Source organism: Piliocolobus tephrosceles, chromosome 21, assembly GCF_002776525.5.
Source record: "Piliocolobus tephrosceles isolate RC106 chromosome 21, ASM277652v3, whole genome shotgun sequence".
NCBI classification, from domain to species: Eukaryota; Metazoa; Chordata; class Mammalia; order Primates; family Cercopithecidae; genus Piliocolobus; species Piliocolobus tephrosceles.
Genome location: NC_045454.1, coordinates 51,057,249 through 51,071,644, shown reverse-complemented (window position 1 = coordinate 51,071,644; position 14,396 = coordinate 51,057,249). Strand labels below are relative to the sequence as shown.

At 60.4% G+C, this 14,396-nt stretch overlaps 1 protein-coding gene across 1 annotated transcript in view; it reads left to right on the top strand.

Moving 5' to 3' along the window:
- Positions 1-6: 6 nt before the first annotated feature.
- The window catches only part of ONECUT3 (one cut homeobox 3), a 27,590-nt gene continuing 13,200 nt past the window's right edge, over positions 7-14,396 (top strand). The window contains exon 1 of the mRNA XM_023183680.3: positions 7-229. Coding sequence (XP_023039448.2) covers positions 172-229 — 58 coding nt within the window. The 5' untranslated portion in view covers positions 7-171. The remainder of the gene's footprint in view (positions 230-14,396) is intronic.

Below are 14,396 nucleotides of genomic sequence, written 5' to 3'. Positions count from 1 at the left end.
AACACCAAGGAGGTGGCGCAGCGCATCACGGCGGAGCTGAAGCGCTACAGCATCCCGCAGGCAATCTTCGCGCAGCGGATCCTGTGTCGCTCGCAGGGCACGCTCTCTGACCTGCTGCGCAACCCCAAGCCGTGGAGCAAGCTCAAATCCGGCCGGGAGACCTTCCGCAGGATGTGGAAGTGGCTGCAGGAGCCAGAGTTTCAGCGCATGTCGGCGCTGCGCTTGGCAGGTAGGAGCGTGGCGCGCACGGCCGGACCCTAGGGGCGCCGGCTGTGGACTCCCGAGCACCTAGCGGGGCGGCAGCCCGATGTCCGGGTCCAGCTCCCCAAGCCCCACTGGTGCGCCCCGGCAGCCCGGGACCCCTCTCAGGAAGCTAGACCGCGATCCGCGCCGCTGCCCGTTTGTACGGTTACCAGAAGGGAGAAAGGGATTGTGCCGCCTCCCCACACCCGGGTCGCTGCTCCTGCCCTTTTGGGAGCGCGTAGGGGTTCTCTAATCCTTGTTAGACCGCTGGGAGGCTCCGAGCCTCTCCCCAAGCAGCCTTCAGGAAAGCTCATTGTGTGTGTGTGTGTGTGTGTGTGTGTGTGTGTGTGCGCGTGTGTGCGCGCGCGCGCGCCTGTTGGGGGGAGCTGTGTCCCCGAACGAGCTGCTGTCCGCCAAGGTACCACTCCCCTCCTCCAGAATGGGTGGAGAGGGGCTGCTGAGGCCCCAGCCCCGGGCCACAGAGCCCCGAGACCGTGCAGCGGGCGCCCGCAGCTCAGCAGCAGAGGCCGAGCCCGCGCTCATCCCCCCCCCCCCCCCCCCCGCCCCCCCCCCCGCCCCCCCCCCGCGCGCGGCCCCCCCCCCCCCCCCCCCCCCCGCCCCAGCGCGCGCTTCTTTGTAGTTCGGCCCCGCGATCGATACCCCCTCCCTCTCCCCTCCGGCCGCTGGCAAAGGTCACCCGAGAATGGCGGGGGAGGGGCGGCCCGGGGGACCCTCGGCCCGCACCGCCTGGAGGCCTTCACACCCCTAGCCGGCGCCCGCCCCGCGCAGTTTGGTGGTAGCTCGGGTGTGCGCAGCCCTGCCCGCCTGGCTTTGGGGTTTTGTGTCTCTCATGTCCACTTCTCTCCTCTCTCGGTCGGAACACACTGATATCCCTGTTTTTCTCTTGCTCTCCGTTTTGCTCTTGTTCCTGCTCATTCTCTCTTCCCCCTGTCTCTCCTCCTCTGTCTCTGTCTCATACTCAGCCGTCGGCCCCCTAGGGACCCTCCTCCCTCCTCCCTCCCAGCTGACAGCAGCTAAGTCCACACCTGCCCTCTGACAGACAGCCCGGCCGGGCCCCCATTTCCTAGGTGGGGGTGTAGGGGTGCAGGAGAGCCCCTGGCCTAAGTGGGGGTTTCCTCCCCTGGTGGTGCTGGGGAGGGGGCTGCCCACCCGGGCCACAGGGACAATAGCCGCGGTGGCTGGCGCCTGATCGATCGCTTCTCTGAGCACAAGGGCGAGAAAGGCGGGGGTTCTGGGAGGTGCCCCACTAGCAAAGAGGCAGAGGGAGTTTGCGGCTGTGCCCCCAGGCAGCCCATCCAGGCAGGGGGCTGGGGAAAGAGTACAGCGGGGGTCCTGTCCTGTTCCTCCCTAGCAAGCCATTCCCTCCCTCCACTCCAGGAGGACCAGACAACCCCCTGGGAACCTGGACCAACAGGCCAGCCTCAGTTTCACCCTTCTGCAGAGCAAGCAAGGTGGCTAGCTGGAACCTCTTATGGGATTCTTAGATTTTTCTGCTTTGGGGCACAGGAAAATAAATAGTCTTTCGCATGTGGCAGGGTAACCTTGTGCCCAGGGAGGTCGCATGAACCTGGATGGTTTCAGTCTGTGCTGCTCCCCTCCCCCATGACACATACAGCGGCACCTGTGTGCTCACCACCGACAGGTAGTCACATCCGCACACAGTCACGGCCCTCAAGGTGCAGTGCGAGGCTTCAGGTGGCAGAGGGCACACCTCTGACAGCTCTGACCATTTATTTATTCATTTATTGAGACGCAGTTTCACTCTTGTTGCCCAGGCTGTAGTGTAGTGGTGTGATCTCAGCTCACTGCAACCTTTGCCTCCCAGGTTCAAGCGATTCTCCCACCTCAGCCTCCTGAATAGCTGGGATTACAGACGCCCACCACCACTCCTGGCTATTTATTTATTATCATTATTATTATTTTGTAATTAGAGACAGGGTTTCACCATGTTGGCCAGGCTGGTCTCGAACTCCTGACCTCAGGTGATCCGCCCGCCTCTGCCTCCCAAAGTGCTGGGATTACACAAGCTTGAGCCACCCCACCGGGCCTAGCTCTGACGTTTAAACACCAAGTGGTTGCCATCACACCAGTAAGGCAGGGATGGCTTCTATATCCCAATACCCACCACCTGCTGCCTCCTCTGCAGCACGTATTTGGGGGACGTTGTGTCCACCGTGGGTGGAACCGGAGTCCACACCACTCTCCATTTTTCCCACTACCACGTTATGTAACTAACATGACCCATTAGCGGTACTGCAATTGCAGATTTGGGGGCCACAGAAAACATCAGCCAGAGCGTCACAGAAGGGCAAACCGCAGGCAAGAAGTCCCATGGGGGTGGGCTCCCCGCAGCCGGGTCAGCAGCACCGAGCACCCGCCCTGAGTGGACATCGCCTGCCTCGCCTGCACCCGACCCTGCACCCAGGTCTCCCAGGTCTGTGTTCGCTTCTGCCGGCGCCAGCGCCATCCAGGCCTCCGCCGTCCCCTTCCTGCCACGGGGAGAGTTGCAGATGGGGAAACAGGCTGCATTTGCGCCTCGCCTTCCTGACTTGTGACAATGACAAACAGCCTCAGCTGTGGGAGTCTGGGTTTCCCGTCGACGGACGGAGAGTTAGAACAGTCGCCGCCTCAGGGGTGCGTGGGGGAACCGGAGGGGTGAGCGCAGCGCCTGGCATCACGGAGCCTCCCGCAGGGCGCTGAGGTGTTGAGGATGATATACCCGGACCACCCTGCCCGCCTCCTCTCTGCCGGGTCCGCTGCCCACGCCGTTCGCGCGGCCAAGCAAAGACCCGCGGTCGCGGGGTTCACGCCGTCAACGCTGCTTACCTGTCGCGTCTCAGGTGCGCTGCGGGCCGCATCTACACCACCGGACTCCGACTGGGGCGTAAGAGGTGGTGGGGGGCGAGGGCCGCGGGGTCATTAGGCTCAGGCGGAGGCCTTTAGTTCCGGTCGCTGCGCAAATGAAAAGCAGTTAAGTGGCGGCAAATCGCGGCAGTTAGGGGTAGATGGCCGGGTGCGTCCCCATCTCCACCTAACGCGGCGAGGCCCCAACGCTGGTGCTCGAAAGGGAACTCTGCCCCTCTGCATCATTTCAACCCCGCAGCAGAGAACTCGCCGCCCTTTCTCCTCTCGCATCCCCATCCCCAGCTCCGCGAACACCGCGGGCCTCCCCGGGCCTCCCCAGGCCTCCTCCAAGAACTTTGCGCCCCGGGTCTCCCATCGCGCTTGCCCAGCTCGGGCCGGCCACGCGTTTCTGCAGGTACCGAGTGTCCCGCCGGGCGCCGGGGCCAGGAGAGAGACAGGGACAGGCAGAGAGAAAGACCCGCAGGTGCAGACGGAGAAGGAGGGAGAGAAGGGGAGATGGAGAGAGGGAGGAGTCGAGAGACAAAACCAGAGAGTGGGGAGGGAGAGACCGGGAGCGGGAGAAACAGAAGCGGAGGAGAGAAAAAGAAGCTCAGAAAGGAACAGAGGTGAAGGAGAGACGAAAAGAGAGGCAGAGAGACCAAAAAAAAAAAGAAAAAGAGAGACAGACAGGGGAGAAACTCTGGGTGCTGGAGGCTGCCTCTATGCCCGGAGCTCCCACAGCCCCTCCTCCTTCCCCACGGGGTAGGACTGGGGAGAGAGGAATGGATGGTTTTTATGTTTCACTAAAGTACGCAAGAAATCCCACCGCAGACCTCGGAGTCCCGGCCCCACTGCCTGTTCTGTGTGCCTCAGTTTACCCATCTGTAAAATGTGCGTGTGATGGGCGGAATTCTGGGTCTGGCTCTGTCAGATTCTGGACCCCTGTCGTCTGGGAGTCCTGCAGCCCCCACGTCCATTCCCATGGGGCTGGGAGCCTCACCCCACCCCCACCCCAAGGTCCTCCGAGTCCCTCACTTCGGAGCTGCCTCCTGGTCGAAGCCCTCCCCTGGCGCCGTCTCCAGCAGTAATTATGGGAGAGGGGCTGGGGGAGGGGCGGGCGGGCTCCTCGGCAGGGGTGGGGGCGGTCGATGAATTCGAATTACCGTCTCTAATTCATCACCGTCGCTGGGTCGATAGCTTCGGGCGTCTTCAAATATTGTTTAAATTGCAACTCCAGAGGAAAAGTATTTTTTGTAACTGATCAGAAAAAAATATGTATATACATAATACAAAGTTAGATGGAGGTGGTTGAAAGAAGGGCCTCATCTCCTCCTTGGGCACCATGGGGAGGCAGGAGCCCAGAATCCCTGAGGGATGGTGGAGCCCAGTGTGGGGGAAACTGAGGCAGGGAGGACCCCCCTCCACCCCTCCCCGCAGGTGGATGGGATGCTTTGCCCTTAAGCAGGACAAATTGTCCTAGGGACAAAAACCAGAGCTGTGTATGGAGTTGCACGCTGAGGACACCTGGTGCAGGAATTGGGCACCTCTGCTTGGTGGTGGGTGAGCAGGGGGATGCCAGGGACTGGGCACCTGAGGGGATGGACATGGAAAGGAAAAAGGCAGAACCTCTTCCCCACCTGGGCTCATACAGGCCCTCCTTCCCCCACTTCTCCCTGCTACCCGCTGCCACTGTCAAGGGCTGTTGGTGAAATGGGAGAGGCAATCCGGGAACCCCTTCAAAGCGACAGGTGTCCGCCCCTCCACAAGCACTCTGGACACCCCCACCCAAACTCTAGATGAAGGGGCCGGATGACAGGGGAGAGGAGAACGAGGAGGAGAGGGAAGGGAGGGAAGAAAGGGGAAGGGGGAGGGAGGTAAAGACCCCTGTGCCTTATGCAAAAACCCCACTTTCCACTGCAAGGAGTCCATGCCTCTTACCAACACCCCTAGAAAAAGATGCCCTGCCCCATTAGACAGTAGAGATAACCAAGGTTGGGAGCTTGGAGACCCGGGCCTCCCCTGGGCTCTGTCCCTGGCTGATCCCTGGCAAAAGGGCTTGAGCCTCAGTTTTCTTATCCGAGAAATGGGCAGAATGAAATGACGCCTAGGAGAGGGGGTATGAGGTGCCACAGGGGCTCAGGGGTCTGAAGGGGACACCATAGGTTTCCACAGGGATGTACGGAGTGGGGATTGACCCATACTGTGCCCAGGGCCATGAGAACCAGACGCATGTGGGGCTGTGCGTGAGGCCCAGGTGACTCTGGCACCCCAAACCAGCACCCTCCCTTAAAAACCTCAGGACCTGGGGAGGAGCAGTCCTAGCTAGGAACCTGGGCCAGGATCAGGGATCAGGCTCCTGCCTCCCACGCAGAGCGGGGAGGGAGATGGGGAGGGGTCCCACTGGGTACCCACAGCCCTCCGCCTCCTCCTCAGCTTACCTGCCTGGCGTGACCTTTTAAACCGGATGCACTTCCCATACCCACCCTACAGACCAGCAAGCTGAGGCCGAAGAGAAAGGCGCTTGCCAGAGCCCCACACTGCTTCTGATCTGGAGCCAGCTTCCGCCAGGAGGAGCCATACAGGACCAGGGCATGGGGGTTTCAGCGCCCCCGACCCCGCTGAGTCTGGTGGGCCTAACACTAGGCTGGGGATGCCCAGGCTCCCTGATCTCCAGCAGATATTGGGGAGCATTCCAGGAAAGTGGTGCTTGGAGATGAAGGCTTGGAGGTGTATTGAGGTCAAGGACCACAGAGAAGGGAACAAAGGGTGGTGGCACTTTCCACGTTCTCAGCTGCTGGCCGATCCTCAGGTGGAGCCAGGTGACCCACCAGTTCCGCCTCCCCACCTCACAGGAGCCACATCCTTTAGGGGCGGTGAGGCCTGCGCTGGGCTTCTCCCCGCCCCCCAGCTCCTCCAAGTGTGATGGTGCTGCAGGCATGTGAGTCTTCTCCGCTGGGAGACCACCAGAGACTCCCAGAGAGGATGGGAGGGCAAGGTCCCAGCTTCATCCAGTCCAGCTCGGAGACCCCAGGACCATCCCCACTTCTGCTTGTCCCTGAAGACCTCCCCCTCCCAACGCCAGCCTCAGTCCCAGTAATTCCTTTCTGTAGCCTGGGAGACAGGGACGCTCACCCCCACATCACAGAGGAGTCTGGGGGAGTCTCTTGAGTGGTGAGGGGCTGGGGCTGGCATTTGGCTGTGAAGTCCTCTTAGCCTGAAGTCCTAGAACTAATCATGAACCATTCATTCTTCTCCCTGAATCTCCCTCCCATTCCATGCTGCTTCTCCAACAACCATTACCACTCTAGTCTAAACCACTATGGTGGTCTCCTCCTCCTCCATCATGGCCTCCCAGCTCCACTCCTCCTCTTTTTTTTTTTTTTTTTTTTTTGAGATGGAATTTTACTCTTGTCATCCAGGCTGGAGTGCAGTGGTGCAACCTCTGCCTCTCAGGTTCAAGCGATTCTCTTCCCTCAGCCTACCAAGTAGCTGAGATTACAGGCATGTGCCACCACACCCAGCTAATTTTTGTGTTTTTAGCAGAGACGAGGGTTCACCATGTTAGCCAAGCTGGTCTTGAACTCCTGACCTCAGATGATCCACCCACCTCGGCCACCCGAAGTGCTGGGATGACAGGCGTGAACCACCGCGCCCAGCCCACTCCTCCTTCTTGCTGCCATCTTCCCTACATCCTAAGGGAGCTTTGCATGGCCACTTTGGAGCTCGTTGTCCCCTGGTTGGCACCCTGCCCCGTGGCTCCCCAGAGCCCTAAGATTAAAATGTGGTTTCCTGTGGTGTCCTACAGTGTCCGACTGTGGCCTCCCACGTGGATGTGGGAGGGAACTTCTGGCTGGTGGGACCAGCAGGGACAAAGGCTGGGAGGTGGGAAAGTCCTGAGCGGCTGTTAGGAGGGAGGCTGAGCCTTTGTAAGTCTCTGGCAGGCAGCCCGACTTAACCTGGGGAGCTGGTGCTGGTTGAAATCAAGTTCTTAATTAAATGTGGGCCCTGATCAATAGGGAGGGAAGCACTGGTGGGGGAGGGGAGGGGCTGGACCAGGAGCCAGGGAGACCCACCTGACCTCCGGCAGCCCTGGGACACCTATGGCCTCAGTTTCCCCTCTGCCAAGTAGATGCTAATGTGAGGGGCTGAGAAACCGGCACCCCTCCTGAGTCCTGAGTGTGGGTAGATGTGGGGGGCGATGGGGGAGCCCTCCCAGCACAGAGCCACAGACTCAGGGCTGAGAGAAACAGAGGCTCCAAGATGTGCCTGGCACAGGCTGCTGGAGAGGCGTGCCCGGGTCACAGGTGTAGAAGCACCGGGGGACACGTGTGTTGATGGCTCCATTCACACTGGGACGAGCGCAGACTGACCCAGGACCCCCATCCGCCCTGGGGCCGAGTCTTGAGCCAGCAACGCCCCAAAGTGAGGTGCGGGGACATCTGGATGAAGCCCCATCTCTCCCTGGACGCAGCGGCTGTGCCGTCCGGAGACCCTCGTGCTGGCGGCTGGGGGTCCTTCGTGCCTTCCGTGCGCCCCCAGCTGCGACCCCAGCCCTCCTGCCCTCCTCTTTGGGAGTCGGGACAGATGCTGCTGGGCTCTCCTCCCTGGAGCTGGGGCTTTGGGAAGGTTGAGCCGACCCTCAGGGAGTGGGATGCGGGAGTGGGGAACGCTAGTTGCGGGGCAGCAGGAGTCCACGCGTTTCCAAGCGCCCTTTCCCTCCCGAGGGCCTGCTGGGGGGGTGACTGTGCCTCACTTTCCATCGCCCAGCAAACGCCGTCCCGCAGCACCCAGGAAGCTGCGGAGTCGAGCTGGGCCCGCCGCGTTCCGCACGTCGGTCCTTGGCGGGTGTGTGGATTCCCGAGCGCGCCCAGCCCCCAAGAGCCTGGCAGGACCTGGACGCACGTGCCCCGGCACCAGGAGACCCGGGACCCGGGACCACGCGCCCGCGGCCTCGGAGCCTCAGGGTCACTGGCGCGGGCTCCGCAGGAAAGCGCAGCCCCCAGCAGGCGCCCACCATCCCACTCCCGCATCCCACCCCCCGGGGAAACCACGCCCCACCAGGCGCGAGTGGCCTTCCTCCCTATCAACACAGGACACGCTCGTCCCCCCCTCCTCCGCCTCCCTTGGTTTTGCTCCCTGGTTCCTTAAAAAATTCTACATTCTTTTGGCCAGGCAGGGAGGCTCACGCCTGTAGTCCCAGCACTTTGGGAGGCAAGGTAAGAGGATCACTTGAGGCCAGGAGTTCCAGACCAGCCTGGGCAACAGAAAGTCCCCATCTTTACAAAAAAAAATTTTTTTAATTAGCTGGATGTGGCCGGGCGCGGTGGCTCAGGCCTGTAATCTCAGCACTGTGGGAGGCCGAGGTGGGCGGATCATCTGAGGCGAGAAGTTTGAGACCAACCTAGCTAACAGGCCAAACCTCATGTCTACTAAAAATACAAAAATAAGCAGGGCGTGGTGGCGGGTGCCTGTAATCCCAGCTACTTGGGAGGCTGAGGCAGGAGAATCGCTTGGACCCAGGAGGCAGAGGTTGCAGTGAGCCGAGATTGTGCTATTGCACTCCAGCCTGGGCGACAGAGAGAGACTCCAACTCAAAAACAAACAAACAAACAAAAATTAGCCGGATGTGGTGGTGTACACCCGTGGTCCCAGCTACTCAGGAGGCTGAGCCAGGAGGATCTCTTGAGCAAGAGAGGTCGAAGCTGCAGTGAGACGTGACTGTTTCACTTCATTCCAGCCTGGCAACATAGGCAGACCCTGTCTCTAAATAATAAATCAATCAATCAATCAATCAATCAGTCAATCAATCAACATGATTTTACAAGAGTTAACACATTCGCCAGGTTCTGAATTTAAATGGAAGATGAGGGGCCTTCCATTGCCCTCCCTTCTGCAAATCACAGTTTGTATTTCTCCTTGCAAAAGGCTCCAGGAATAAATTTTATTTATTTATTTATTTATTTATTTATTTATTTATTTATTTTTTTTTTATTGCAGAAAGGGGAGCTCCATATGCTCCGTGATTCTTCCCCTTGCTCAGATCCGTGAAGCGCGCGTCCTGGTCATTTTTTCCGGCCGCCTAGTACTCTCTGATTCAGTGGTGGTTTCAGGCTTTCCTGAAGCACTTCCCGCCCCGCTGACATTTAGGCTGTTTCCAGTCGTTAGCGGTCACCATAGCAGCTGCAATGAATACGTCCGGGGCGGATCATTTTATGAGTGTGAGTTTATCTGTGGATTAATTTCCCAATAATTGAAACACTGGGTCAGCCTCCTCAGCCCCTTTCTGGGTGGCCGCTTCAGCTGCTTCTTATCACTGATTCCTTTCCTGTCATCTTCTTCACATCCATTTCCCACTGCAGGCTCTGCGTCTCCATCACATTTTTTTTTTAAATCAACGCCTTGTGCGTGTGTGTGTTTGCCCACTCGATTTGCCCTGCTTGAAGGTGCCTGAATGGGGTGGGTCTCCGTGGCTGAATGACCAAGGGTGAGAGGTGCCCCCTGACACCCCCATGCCCCCACTCCATGGCGGTCCAGCCTCCAGATGGAGCCACGAGGGAGGGACAGCCCGAGAGTCCAAGTGGAAACGCGTTTCCGGGTTGAATCTTTGAAAGGCTCAGAACTAATTTGAAAATGCAGTCATTAAAATCCCATCAGGGGAGGCTGGCAGGGAAAGCTGCAGGGAGAGGGGTGGGGACAAGAGGGAGGCGGGCAGGGACCCCTCCCAAGGCTGGGCGCCTGCCGAGGCCAAGGTGAGCTCCGAGGCCGCGTGAGATGCAGGCAGGGCAGGCTTGGGGAGGGTAAGCCACCCAGAGTGGAGGAGTAGCGGGAACGGAGTAGGGCCAGATGAGGGGCTGGGGAGGCCTCTGGGGGTCCACGCCTGGGGCATCACTCAGCCCCGTCTCCTTGGAGAAGGTTTCAGTGCCTCCCACCCATGCGACTCAATTTTCCAGCTCCCTCAGGGGTACAGGGTGTAGACAGAGGGTGTAGGTATGTGACCCGGACCCCCACAGTTACTGGACATGTGACCTTGGGCAAGTCACCCACTGACTCGGGTCTGGAGAGGCCGTGGGGGGGATGTGTAGGGGGACAAGACAGCAGCATGGCGGGGGCCATCAGTGCATCCCATATCTGGGGCCGGGCAGCTGGTGGTGGGGGCAGGATGCGTCGCTAAGGAAACGGGTCATCATCCCAGCCGGAGACCGGGCTCCATATTGAATTGTCTCCACGAAGCCGGGGCTGAGCACCAGAGGTGGCCGGAGGGAGAGGGCATCCGGCTCCAGGACACTGCGGGGTAGACTGGCGTGACTTCATGGTTTGGGGCGCTCTACAGAGAGTCGGGCACAGAGGGGCAGGGGACGGTCACTTGAATCGCCCATTGCTGCATCCTGAGGCCATTTCTTCTTCTCCCTTTGGGTATCGCCCAGCTGGTCTCCATCTCCCCTAGTTGCTCTTTGATCTCCTTGGACCTTGGAAACCCCCAGGAGCCTCCACGTCCCCCTCTTCCTGGCGCCACCCTGGCTTGTGCCTCTCCTGCCGTGCCACCCCCCAGCACTGCTGGCGTCCACTGGGCTTCAGGGACCCTCCCTGCAGCTGTCCGGATGCCTGAGCCTGGTCTTCTGGTCCATTCTCCCTCCCAGCCAGCTGTGTATCCACTCGGAGGCCTCCCAGAGACCAGTGGGGCCCGCGCCTCCACTCCAGTCCCCACCCAAAGGCGTCCTCCCTCCCGCTTTCCTGGACTCAGAGCGGAGCTGGCCCTGTGACTGTGAGCGGAGGCCAGTTTTCGGAGCTGCCGCTCTCTGGCCTCAGGCAGTAGCTGCTCCCTGAATGTGGAATGGATGAGTGGGTTGCAGGTCCACGCTTTGGCGTTCACTCCTTCGTGACTCTCAGGACTGCTGCCCGGTGAGGACACAGGGCTCTGGGTCACTGCGTCCGCTTGATAAAGCAGGAAGCTGATGTCCAGAGACGCCAGGGTGTGCGTTCAAGGCCACTCGGCCCACGGAGCCCACCCGCATCACCGTTGGCGCAGTAGTGAGGGGAGCAGGGGGAGGCAGAGAGGAGCCACCCTGGGGCTGGGTGGACATGGATGCATATCCCACACCGCAGGCTTCTGCGGGGTGACAGCTGCACTCATCCCAAGAGCCTGCACACCCCACAACCCTCACGTCTCGTGTCCACACCGTGAGCCTGCTGCATCCCACACACGGATGTCACACCGAGATCCGTTGCCCCATCCACCGTCCGTCCAGGCCCCCACAGGCTGACCCCCGTTTTCCCGCCCGGAACTGGGACAGCTCTGCTAACAGTCACAGGTTTCTCAGCTCCTCACTCCAGTGCGGTTTGGATGTGCAGGGCTGCCGCCCCCGCATTGTGGCTGAGCGCCTGCGCAGTACCTCACTCAGACTTCGCCCTCCACCCTGCCGGGACATTTGGGAAGCCTCAGGCAGCCCCACGCGGGCACACCCGACAGTGGACAGAGGCTGGCACCTTCAGCCCACATGCCGCCAATGTCAGGCACGTGCAGAGGCACCCATGGGCCCCCCCCAGGGAGAAGGCAGATGCTGCATCCTGGAGGCTCCCCCATTACAAGCCCAGCGCCTCCGAAGGCCTCCGGATGAACAGGAGGATGAAGCGGGAGGGGGGAAGGGGGGGAGAGGGAAGGGAGGGTGAGTAGAAAAGGAAGGGTGAGGAGGAGAGGGGCTGGTCCCCTCTTGGAGGATGATGGGGAAAGGAGGAGGAGTAGAGGGGCTGGTCCACTCTTGGAAGGTAATGGGGGTTGACGAGTGGGCCCCAGCAATGAGTGAATCCAGGGCCCCTGCTCAGCTACTGGCTTCCTGCTGAGGGCACTCAGGGAGCCCCACGGTCCCACTCGGCGCTCCAGGGCAGTGGCTGCTGGTCTTCCCCAACAGGGTCTTGCAGTCTGGGCTGAGACCCCCCACGCTCTGCCACCCTCGTGTGGGGCAACTCAGGAACGTGGTAGTCACTGCACAATCGCTCAGGCACTGCGTGTACCTCCACTCTGTGCTGGGCAACAGAAAGATCTCGGGCCCCACGAGGCTAAAAGGAGGAACAGTGGCCGCTGGGAGTCCCAGAGGAGGGACCTCGGGCTCTGCTGCGGGGGAGGGAGGGACTTCCTGGGGAGAGGCCATTGCTCCTGGGCCTTGAGGAATGTGTAGGAGTTCTCTGGCCAACTTTCTACTCATGGCCCCAGCTTCTCCATTTCTCCAGGAAGATCCTGAGAGAAAACCTAAGGCTTAAGGGCTTCCCTGAGGGAAGGAGAAACTTTATGGTTGGAAGGCAAGTGTCGCCCAGAGCCCAGCCCCTCTCATGGACCCCCAGATAGGAGCCGGGAGCCTCGTGTTAGCCCTGCTGGCTTCATTCAGGACTTTTCTGGCTAAACCCTTCCCCACAGCCCAGCCATGATCAAGACCATCTTACAGTTGGGGAAACTGAGGCTAACATGGTCCAACACCAGGCAGGGTCCAAGAGGGCAGCAGGGCAGACCACCCTCTCGGGCGCCCGGTGGTCGGCTGTCCCCAGCAACTTTTAGAAAGGCAGGAAGTGGGACAGAGCTGGTGTGTGGGGGCCAAATCCCAGGGGGGTCTGCAGGAAATGCCTTCATCCGGAACTTGAGGGTCTCCCCCAGTCCAGCCCCCTTTTCCCCCCAACGAGACACAGCCTACAGCCCCCGCCCTTTCCTGGGTTGGGGCAGGGAAGGCTGCCCTCTGCTGGACACAGCGGGAACGTCAGGGATGACTGAGCGAAGGGGCAGCCACACTGCCGGGACCCCGCACCCGGAGATTTCCTGATCCCACCTGCCCAGAAAATAAAACGACCGGCTTGTTGGTGCTGGGGGCGGTGGGGCAGGCCCAGGACGGTGCCCTGGGGCGGGAGGCTGGACGCTACGGTAAAGCCACCATGACTGCGTTTGCCGGGCGCCCTGTGCATGGGCTCAGATGTGGGCGTGTATCCGCTACATCAGATATAGGTCTCCGTATCTTCTAGTTGATCTTTGATATCCTCCCAGGGTCTCGGGGACCTCCCAGGAACCAGCCCCAGGTCATCCTCATCCTTAGATTCCAAAAAGACTGATAACCGTTGGGGAGACGGGATGGGTGGGGTACCTGGAGTTCTCAGATCAGAGCCTCTCGGGGGTGACTGCTCCTGGAATCAGGGCCTCAGTCCCCAGGGTCCTGGAGGAGGTGCAGGGCTGGCTGCAGGGAGTGCGCATCCTGTCGGGACCCAAACCCTCACTCAGTGGGAACCCTGAACAGAGCGAGTGAACTGTTGTAAAAAGAAGAAGAAGTGTGGCAGGGGTGACAGGGATGGTTGCGAGATTAGACAAGGGGTGTCTGGGTAGCCACACAGGGAAGGAGATATCTAAGCAGAGACTAGAAGGAGCTGATGGGGGCAGGAGGGGACCTGGGGAAGAGCAACCAGGCAGAGAGAACCATCGTGCAGAGGCCCCAGGCTGGACCCTGCCAGGGAGGCGGAGCTGAGTGAGGCCAGGGCAGGAGGCAGCACAGAGAGGCAGTGGTGGTGGGTGGGGAGAGGGAAGGGCCTGGAAAAGCTCAGGAGCCCAGGGAGGACTGGCCTGCACCGGGACGTGCCTGAAGGGGGCGCACTGGCTTTACAAAGGAAGGGACTGAGGCCTCCAAGGGAATGGGACTCGCCTGGGGTCCCTGAGCAAGCCTGACAGCCTGGCCCTGCCCCACTCCTCCTCCAGCTTGGTGGCCAAGGTCTGTGTTGGGGACCACTCTCTATCCCCCCGACCGCAGGTCGGGAGCCACTGGTGATGGAACCCGGGGCTGAGTATCCAGTGCTGGCCACGTACTAGGAGAATCCCAGGATGGGGTTCAGCAGTGTTGATAAGGATAATGAAGGAAATCAGGGGGAGGTGAAGAAAACAGAGGAGGGGGTGAGTAAAAAAAAGGTAATGGAGGAGGTGTGGGGAGGTGGAAGCTGGAGGTGATGAGGGTGGAAGGTGAAGGTGATGGAGGAGGTAGAGGTAGAGGTGGAGGTGCTGGATGTGGAGGTGGTGGAGGTGGTGGGAGTGGAGGTGACGGAGGTGGTAGAGGTGGAAGTGATAGAGGTAGGGGTGATGGGGGCAGAGGTGGTGGAGGCGGAGGTGATGGAGGTAGAAGTGATGGGGCTGGTGGAGGTTAAGGTGATAGAGGTGGAGGTGATGATGGAAGTGATGGAGGTGGAGGTGATGGAGATGGAGGTGGAGGAGGTGGTGGAGGTGAGGGTGGTGGAAGTGGAGGAGGTGGTGGAGGTGGAGGAGGTGGAGG